Source organism: Sabethes cyaneus, chromosome 1, assembly GCF_943734655.1.
Source record: "Sabethes cyaneus chromosome 1, idSabCyanKW18_F2, whole genome shotgun sequence".
Classification (NCBI taxonomy): domain Eukaryota; kingdom Metazoa; phylum Arthropoda; class Insecta; order Diptera; family Culicidae; genus Sabethes; species Sabethes cyaneus.
The window spans coordinates 47699303-47709549 of NC_071353.1; the positions used below are offsets into that span (position 1 = coordinate 47699303).

General features: G+C 44.9%; 1 protein-coding gene across 1 annotated transcript; it reads right to left on the reverse strand.

Annotated features, from left to right (window-relative positions):
- Positions 1–8493: 8493 nt before the first annotated feature.
- Positions 8494–9061, reverse strand: LOC128733104 (pheromone-binding protein-related protein 6-like). Its single transcript, XM_053826720.1, has 3 exons — positions 8990–9061; positions 8834–8909; positions 8494–8768 (listed from the first exon to the last, which is right to left on the reverse strand). Exons 1-3 carry the CDS (start codon positions 9059–9061, stop codon positions 8494–8496), a joined length of 423 nt encoding a protein of 140 aa, XP_053682695.1.
- Positions 9062–10247: the final 1186 nt, after the last annotated feature.

Sequence of the window (10247 nt, forward strand, 5' to 3'; positions counted from 1 at the left end):
TCAAACCATCGAATTTCTGAGAATCGGCCAAAAAAAATTCCTTTCAAATTAGTCTTTGTTTTTGTAAGTTTTTGCATGGAAAATAATATTGGATTTATGAAAAGCAAGAATAGAATTGATTTTCACGTTTAAATTTTAAGAAAAAATGCTGAAAACGTATATTTTTTTCTGTTCGTTTAAAAAAATCTGTTTATTCGTTGATTGTTCGACTGAACTGCTATGTATATATATATATATATATATATATATATATATATATATATATATATATATATATATATATATATATATATATATATATATATATATGTATATGTATATATATATATATATATATATATATATATATATATATATATATATATATATATATATATATATATATATATATATATATATATATATATACATAGGAGGCTTGTCTGTAGCCAAAACCAGGTTTCTGACAGGACGTCATAAGAGGCTTATCGGTAAGGCCATTACAATTTTTGACACCTCCCGCCCTTTGGAATTTGGCTTGAAAAATCAGGGAGCAAAAAATAATTTGTGGGATATCAGTCAGGCTCTATAGCCTAAAGAACTCGAAAAATGAATGTACGAAATGGAAAGTCAAACCATCGAATTTCTGAGAATCGGCCAAAAAAAATTCCTTTCAAATTAGTCTTTGTTTTTGTAAGTTTTTGCATGGAAAATAATATTGGATTTATGAAAAGCAAGAATAGAATTGATTTTCACGTTTAAATTTTAAGAAAAAATGCTGAAAACGTATATTTTTTTCTGTTCGTTTAAAAAAATCTGTTTATTCGTTGATTGTTCGACTGAACTGCTTGACTTGACTGTTCGATACGACTGCTCGACTGGTCAGCTCGACTGAACTGCTCGACTAGACTACTCAATTAAACTGCTTGACTGGACTACTCGACTCAACAGCTCGATTCAACTGTTCGACTTAGCTACTCGACCCGACCGCTCGACTTACTACTCGACCTGATTGCTCGAATCAACTGCGGGACTATGCTGTTCGATTCAGCTGCTCGACTTCACTACTCGACTTAACTGTTCAACTCAAATACTCGACTGAAATGCTCGACTAAATTGCTTGACTAGGTTAGTCACTCGACTCGGTTGCTCGATTCAATTAGAGGTGTGCTCCGGTCAGATTATCGGAGGCGGCGGCACAGGAATCATTTTTATTCGGCGGCGGCGGCGTCGCCGGCGTGAAGCCGTTCGTTACTGTCGGCGGCGTGCATCGGCGTGCGAGTATTTTACACCGTTAAATTACCACATTTCGTATAAGTTTAAGCAAAATCTTTTTAAAAATCAAATTAAAGTTGACAAGTAAAACAAGTTTCAATAATGCTTATTTTATGAATGATTTTTAATGACCCTTTAATCCTTGATTTAGTTTTTATTTGTATGTTTATGAATACGCAATGTGGTAGGCCAGGTACGAAAAGGCAGGGAAGATTGGGATACGCACGTATCTTTCGATTTTATGCCATACATATGATTGCTATAGATCGAATTTAAATTTCAGTTTTCTGCCTATGTGTTTTTTTTAAATTAAGGGATATTACATGCATTGCGTATAATAGACGGCACCTAAAACTTGGCGGGTGAAATCGGCAATGTTGCAAATCGAGCGTAAAGTAAGCCCAGTCTCAAGCGAGCGAGTAGAAGCAGCATCCAGCGCTTACGCAACTGACGCAAGCGTACGATAAACAACCGCCGATGCTGCGTGCATACAGCCTGCTTCCTACTTACTAGCGAGCACACAGCCTCGAAGTGTCTTTCTGCACAGCCCGCTCACAAAGCCAACAACTTGTGAGAAGCCAACAGCTCGTGCGGGCTAGCGGCATACTAGGATATATGGATACTTATTTTACATTTTTTTCTTTTTTGTTCACTTTACGCCCTCACTTACACACGCGGATAAGACTGCGAGCCCTCGCGACTGATCGGTGTCAATTGCTTGGACTGCAATGACGAGCAAGAGCGGCGACTGTGGCCGACAGCTGAATACACAATCGCAAAAACTTGTCGCACTGCATGAAAAAATAAAAGCGAGAGTCCGTAGGAGATACTCATGCTGCCGTGTTCGTTAGAACTAAAACGCGCATGTGAGAAAATTAGACCACACTAGTGCGGGCTTGCAACACTGGAAATCAGTATGGGGGTAACACCGGCATCTAATTTTGGCACCAGTCAGTTTATAACCGCGAAATGAAAAGCAATAATGTCCAATATGTCGCTATTGATTATGGTTGGATTCGGTTAATCAGTTCCGAAGTTATAAAAGTCTTTGCCAAGCTTCTACCAATAAAACCAAAAAAAAAAAATTGTTTCAATACGTTGTGTAGTTTCTGAGAAAAACATCGTGTTTTGCCTTTCTACTATATAAATATATAGTATAAAGGTATAGAAATCACTTGGAAAACCGGAAATGGAAAGAAGGTCCTGCGGGCCGAATGTCATGTACCATTCGACTTAGTTTCGAAAACTGAGCATTTTCTGTGTGTGTGTGTATGTATGTGTGTGTGTGTGTATGTAACGCTTTCAATCTCACTCACTTTTCTCGGAGATGGCTGGACCGATTTTAATGTTCTTAGTGTCAAATGAAAGGTCTAGGTGTCTCATTGGTCGCTATTGAATTTCATACTGATCGGACTTTTAGTTCAAAAGTTATGTATAAAAATACGAAAAATATGGGACTTTATTGTCTAATAGATCCCTTAACCGATTTGAACAAAATTGATTGCATATGAAAGAGGAGCCTTACAAACCCTCAACTTCCAAATTTCATGACGATTGGACTTGTAGTTTGAAAGTTACATAAAGAAATGTAAAAAAATAGTATTTAAAACATATTTTTGTAACATATAAGAATTAATTCAATGAAAAACATCACACATTTTATTATTATTTGAAAATTACTGCTGAGATCTATCAAACGAAACCGAGTTATTTAAAATCGAACGGTTCATTCAAAAGTTATTCAAACTTTAACACTTAAACACTGTATATTAAACCGTAAAAACGTGTGAAATCAAAACGTATCAATCAAATGTTGATTGTATTCAATGTGTGCGATGTATGTATGTATGTGTGTATGTATGTATGTATGTATGTATGTATGTATGTATGTATGTATGTATGTATGTATGTATGTATGTTTTTTTTTTTTTTTTTTTTTTTACGAGTTGGGAAATCTGCTGAGCACCTTAGAAGATACGGTACTATCAGACACCTGAAAAGATACCTCAGGGAGTGGGGTTTAGGTATCCCGACCCCCCTAATGGGGCGTGAGGATCCCGACCCACTAAAACCCTACTCGAGTCTCCAGCCTCAATCCCCCCTGGCACCACCTTATCGGTATTACTTCAGGGAGGGGCTATTGTGCTTAATGCACTCGCTTAGATAACTACTGGACTATGGTAGTTAGGCTGTTTATTCGCCGTTGATCGGCTCTCCAGTGGTTTTGTAGCTCGAGTACAATCTGGGTAGCAGCCGCATTGACCGCTCCCCAGATGTCCGAGCTGGAGCACATCTTTTGGACTAAGTTATCCGGGGTAGTGTCCTGTCCGCTCACTGCCATCATGCTGCTTCTCGCGCCCGCGAAACGAGGGCATATGAAGAAAGCATGTTCTGCCGTTTCCTCAACATCCACGCATTCGGGACACGCGGGGGACTCCGCATGCCCAAACTTATGCAGATACTGTCTAAAACAACCATGCCCTGACAGAATCTGTGTCAGGTGGAAGTTGACTTCGCCGTGGCGCCTGTTGACCCACCCAGATAGTTCCGGGATGAGTCGATGTGTCCACCGACCTTTTGTGGAATTAGACCATGCCCGCTGCCATGTGGTCATCGAGGCCGATCTTGTGGTACTCCGTATGCCTCTAGTTCCACGTTGGTTGAAGCACTCTACGTCTTCGCTGATGATAATGCCAATAGGCATCATACCTGCTAAGACGCAGATTGCGTCATGTGAAACTGTGCGATACGCACTCGCCACTCTCAAGCACATGAGACGATAGGTGCTTTCCAGCTTGGCTAGATAGCTTTTGGTACCTAACGCCGATGACCACACCGGTCCGCCATACCTAAGTATAGACTGGACCACGTTGGCTAATAGCCTTCGCTTGCTGCCATATACCGCAGAGCTATTAGACATCATACGAGACAATGCCGAAATAGCTGTGGAAGCCTTCTTGCAGGCATAGTCGACGTGGCTCCCGAACTTGAGCTTGTCGTCGACCATGACTCCCAGAAGTTTTAAGGACCGCGTTGACGAAATAGTGCAGTCCCCGACGCTGATCTTTGCTTGCTGTACCGACTTGCGGTTGTTCACCACGATAACCTCCGTTTTATGATGCGCTAGCTCCAGTTTCCTGGATCGCATCCAATCTTCAACAATGCTTATAGAGTGGGCAGCCGTCAACTCAACCTCTCTGATAGATTCACCATAGACTTCCAGGGTGATATCATCCGCAAAGCCGACAATCACCACCCCTACCGGGAACTTTAGCTTGAACACCTCGTCATACATGACGTTCCACAACACCGGGCCCAGTATGGAACCTTGCGGAACCCCTGCGGTGATTGGAACGCACTTCTGACCCTCCTCCGTGTTGTAGCATAGCACACGATTCTGGAAATAATTTTCCAGGATCCTGTACAGCGACACCGGCACTTGGACGTTCCGAAGCGAGTTGGCTATGGAGTCCCAGCTAGCGCTATTAAACGCATTTGTCACGTCAAGCGTGACAACTGCGCAATAGCGGATACCAGTCCTCTTGCGCTGGATTGCCACCTCGGCTGTCTTAGTGACAGACAAGATTGCATCCACCGTAGATTTGCCTTTTCGGAAGCCGAATTGATTCCTTGACAGACCGTTTGTACCCTCCGTGTACTGTACGAGTCTGTTAAGGATAACCTTCTCCAGCACCTTACCGGCAGTATCGAGCAGACAGATCGGCCTATATGACGAGGGAACACCCGGAGGTTTTCCCGGCTTCGGCAACAGCACGAGGTTCTGTCGCTTCCATCTGTCCGGGAAGTGGCCAGCTTCCAGGCATCTCCTCATTACTGCTCCAAATAACTCGGGAGCCTCTAACATAGCCGCTTTAATGGCCATATTCGGGATTCCGTCTGGCCCCGGTGCCTTGCTCACCTTTAGGGATTTAGCGATCTCAATGAGCTCCTCATTCGTAACCGTCACTTCGTCCCCGACCGCCAAACCGCCGTCGCCCACGTTACTTTGGATGTTCGGCTGGGAGGCCGACCATCCTACGCTATGGTCTGAGATACTGGAACGTCGGCCGTGGGACGACTCAGCGGCCTGGGGCCAGGGCCTTGGCTCGTGGCGCGGAAAGAGGCCCTCGATGATCCGCTCCAGCATCTCTGGCGATTGCTCTGAGGGCGCCATCACTCCCTTGGTCTTTGCCATTACGACCCTGTAGGCATCACCCCACGGGTTCGCATTGGCACTAGCACATAACCTTTCAAAGCAGGCTCGTTTACTAGCTTTTATCCCACTCTTAAGCGCTGCGCGTGCAGCAGCAAGTGCTACTCGACATTCAGCCCTGCCTTCGTCCGAACGAGCTCTTTGCATAATTCTCCTCGCACGAAAGCAGGCTCCGCGGAGTTCCGCAATTTCATCTGTCCACCAGTAAGCCGGTGACCTGCCATACCTATGTCGACCTTTCCTAGGCATGGTAGCGTCACATGCTCGCGACAGTACCTCAACCAAATGATCAGCGTTCGGATCGGGCATACCACGATCACCGCACTCTCTTCGGATTGCTTCCACAAATACTTCGGGATCGAAGTATGAAGTCTTCCATCCACGGGTGGTTGGAGTGTCGGCTCTACTCGCCGCCTGCCGTCTCGTTATCTGACCGACACCATAGCGGACCGCCTGATGGTCGCTGTGAGTGTAGCCATTGTCTACCCTCCAGTCTCCTATCAGACCAGGACTGCCGAATGTCACGTCGATGATAGACTCCGCACCGCTCCTACTGAAGGTACTTGTGGTGCCGACGTTGACCAGATCTACGTTGAGCTTTGCCAGAGCTTCAAGCAGAATCCGGCCCCTGTGGTTCGTGCGACGACTTCCCCACTCTACCGCCCAAGCGTTAAAGTCGCCCGCCACAACCAACGGCCTTAGACCAGTCAGCACAACTGATACTCGGTCTACCATCCGCGTGAACTGCTCGATAGACCAACTCGGCGGAGCATAGCAGCTGCAGTAGAACACTCCACCCACTTTGGCAACCACGAATCCCTCGTCTGCAGTTGACACAACATCTTGAACCGGGAACCTGCTTGTCGTCCATATAGCCGCCGTCCCGGACCTATCCGACACCCAGTTACCGTTTCCGGCAGGGATGCGGTATGGGTCCGAGATGATTGCAATGTCCGTCAACGACTCAGTAACTGCTTGGTACAACAGCTGCTGAGCCGCGTGGCAGTGGTTCAAGTTCAGTTGCGTTACCTGCACTACGCCCGGGTTTTAGTCGCCAGCGCGCCTGCCGGGCACTTCGGGCCTCCTGTTGTGTGCTTGGCGTCCCGTTGGCCGGTACATATCAGGCACTTGGGTGGCGCAGTACAGTCCCTCGCTATATGACCCGTACCGCCACATCTCCTACACAAGTGGCTTCGGTCTGGCCCCTTACAGCTCCAGGACCTGTGCCCTCTCTCAAAGCACCGGAAGCAGGCCTCCGGCTGCTGGAACACGCTCAGTGGGCACACGGACCATCCCACCTTCAGCTTAGCCACTTTCAGGGCTGCATTTCCGTCTTCCAGTGGAAGTCTTATAGTTGCTACCTGGGTTCCCGCCGGTCCCTTACGCAGACGAACTGCCTCGGTAGTCACCACCACTTTGCATTGCTCGTTGAGAGCTCGTGCTATTTCGCCCGCTTGGGTGATCTCGTCCAGGTTTTTAAGCTGGAGAGTCATCTCGGGCGTTAGTGCGCGGATCTGCACGCTATCGCCAAGGACCTTTTCTGCCAGCACTTTGTAAGCGGAACCCTTTTCAGTGGCGTTCTTTTTGAGTTCAAGAATCATGTCGCCTGTGCGAGAGCGGCGGATACTCCGCACATCCGCGCCAAGACCCTTCAACTGATCATGCCCTCTCATGGCCTTTAAAACTTCCGCATATTTCGGCCCCTCAGTTTTGAGGATAAGGGCATCGCCTTTGCTCCTTTTTTTCCTAGCCACTTTCGGTGGAGCTCGATCCTCCTCTTTCTTCCTGGCCTTCTTCTTTTTGACCAACTCCCACTGGTTGTCGGACACTAACAGCGTCTTGTTACCCTCAGTAGGTTCTTCCGTTGGCTTACGACCCTCTGTATGTATGTATGTATGTATGTATGTATGTATGTATGTATGTATGTATGTATGTATGTATGTATGTATGTATGTATGTTTTTTTTTTACAAGGTTTCGGAAAACTAATGTTCTTATCCGGAGCCAACCCGGACGTTGTGTGGGACTCTCACCCACCAAAACCTCATCCTTGCCCTCTGCCTACATCCCCCCGGTACCACAATGAAGTATTACATCAGGGGGAGGCTGTGCTCTTGCACTTTTCCAATTATCACGCTTTCTAGCGATTCTCCTACAGGCATATCAAGGGGATGCCGTGCTCATGCACTTTGCAGTTATCAACGCAGGCTACCGTTGCTGGTCATTTGCGCAGCTAGCTCGCAGTACCCATCGAGACGTGTACCGATTAGAAGGTGCCGACAGTCATAACGTGCACCCCGTCACAGCCACCCTCGCGGGATTTCTTGACCTGACGAGACGTGTACCGATTAGAAAGTGCCCTCCAACATGACGCGCACTCCATCACAGCCACCCTCGCAGGGTTTCTTTGCTATGCCTATTTCAACAAGCACCGATCTGAGTATTGGGACTATTTCGGGATAAGTCCCATCCCCACACATATGAATCCAGTCTAGGGTTTTACCGCGCCCCGAATCGCGTTACTTTGGGGCGTCATATGCGGCTCAGAGAGGTTTGTTCCCTAGGCCATATATATATATATATATATATATAGAAGAAGAAGAAGAAGATAGAAGATTCGGCCCGACAATTTTGCTGCCACAAGCATTCTTTCATAATATGTATATTTTCTGTTTGTTGATTTATCCCAACAATCAGTTTTGTTTAAGAAGAGCTTAATCAACTGTTGTACAGCTAATTCCCAGGGAACAAGTTTGATAAGCCATTGCGCAACAAAAATGTTACTTGGGATTCTTTCATAATATTGCTGGTAAGCTCCAATCGAAACGCTCGTTATTAAGTTATTATTTTTTTATTACATCATGATCCGATGTAAGGTTTTGTTTCCAAAATTGTACAGTTTATTAAACAAATGATTATAGTAATCTAAGTTTTTTTTTTTAATTTTTATTCTTATAGTTTGTCGTACAAAATTTTTAGTGTCGTCGGAAAAAACTTCTGACAAAATCAGGTGAAATTATCTCAAGCTTAAGGCAAGAAGTAGTGAACCGGATCACGCTGTTTCCAGCATTTGTTCAGCCAGAATGCTTTCTCGCATAGATTCTCCCCCTCTGGATATAGACATCTTTTGAACCAATTTAGCGTTATCAGGTGCATCGATTCGGGTAAAAAGTCCTGAATTTTAACGTAGTGAAATTCACCCTTGTCGTCAACTACACCGGCCTTATGGAACAGACAGTTCATGTAGCACTTGAGCGCGTCGTCCTCGTGCACTTCTTGATCACTAAACCGCTTGATGGCATCTGAAATGATGAAACCCGAAGGTATACTTTTCCTCTTGCGTTAAATTGAAATGTTGCGGCCTTACCTTCTGAGACACCGGTTTCAGCAACGCACTCATCGTGCATGGGTTTCATTTTTTCCAAAAATTCTGGCGGTGGATACTATACATAGAGGAAAGAAAAAAGTGTTAGAACGTGTGCTTGATTACTCGCTTGACGTAATATCCTGCAGCAAACCATACATCAGCATCTCGCCTCGGTTCATCACAACTGATCGCTCCTACCAGCAGAAGCAGAAGTAAACTAGCAAACATTTTCCAACTTTCCGAAGTCTTTCTTCTGGTGGCTTTCGGTGTACTGGGTATTCACTTAGCTAAGCTTTGAAATTGTTCAAAGCACCTCGAATGCCAGTTGGTTGAGTCGTTTGCAGTGGCGTGTTACCAGGTAAGGGTTATCTTCCGGATAATTAGAAAAAAAAGCGAAATCTTTTCTCAAACGTCAGGACACAATGAGAATGGGTGAAACTGCCGCCCTTCTGAAATGGAAAAAAAGCTAAGGGTTTCTCCCGAAACGAACAAAAGCTGCAGCTATCGTTGATAAAAAAGGCGAATCTGCAGTAAAATGTACAAGGAAAAATTAAAAACAACTAACTAACCAGCAAACTCTCGTTTCGGACTCGGCAGAACGTGTGCTACGGTGCAGCTGCAACAGCGGAAAACAAAAAACTGTGGATTCTCTCATTAATTTTGTTCAACTTTATAGATATACACAGCGCACACAAACACACACACAGATACATTCATGTTCCCAAACAGCACAATTGAGTGCCTGCCAGGGAACACTCCGGGCAGCTTGCTGCATGCCGGTAGCATCTGTAGCACGCGGAAAGCGGAAGCGCGACATCCGACTTTCGCTATTCTTCCTGCTTAGTCGTAGGATGAAGTGTACGGTTGTAATTGTGCACACAGGAATAAGTGTTGGAACTTTCAATTTTAGAAACAGGTGCACAGTTTGATTGGTGCGTAATTGATTTGCGTTGGGCTTAGGCATAACCTATTCCAAACATTTCACAAAGATTGAAAGTTCACATTTGCTTATAATTTGTGACGGTTTTTTAGTCAAGAAGCTTCTAAGTGGATTTATCTAAACAAGTAAATTCGTAACTGATGTGATGCAGGCCCCATCATCATTTTACTTTCAGCCCCGCTCTCGCAAGTAATGCAACAAGCAGCAAACGCCACAGTCACTAAACTTAGTTGGTCTTTTAGAGGAAGTGTGCTGATGACGGTGCGAATCAGTCTTGAAAGCGCAACATCGAAAATCTGCTATCATGGGAGACGATATTACACATAGGTGTTTCATCAGTTGACCGTTTTGAAAGGAAAGCTCTAATTAAAAATGTGTTCCCGCAATTATTTTACCCTGTCTGGTTTCCTCAACTGATTATCAAGTATTCAGCAGTAAATGAAATAATAATTACTTAGACGCTGGATGCTTGAT

Coding starts and splice junctions, on each gene's coding strand:
- LOC128733104 (XM_053826720.1), bottom strand. CDS start 9,061: ATGTTTGCTAGTTTACTTCTGCTTCTGCTGGTAGGAGCGATCAGTTGT. Junction 8,910..8,989: donor AACCGAGGCGAGATGCTGAT/GTATGGTTTGCT, acceptor CTCTATGTATAG/TATCCACCGCCAGAATTTTT. Junction 8,769..8,833: donor TGAAACCGGTGTCTCAGAAG/GTAAGGCCGCAA, acceptor TCATCATTTCAG/ATGCCATCAAGCGGTTTAGT.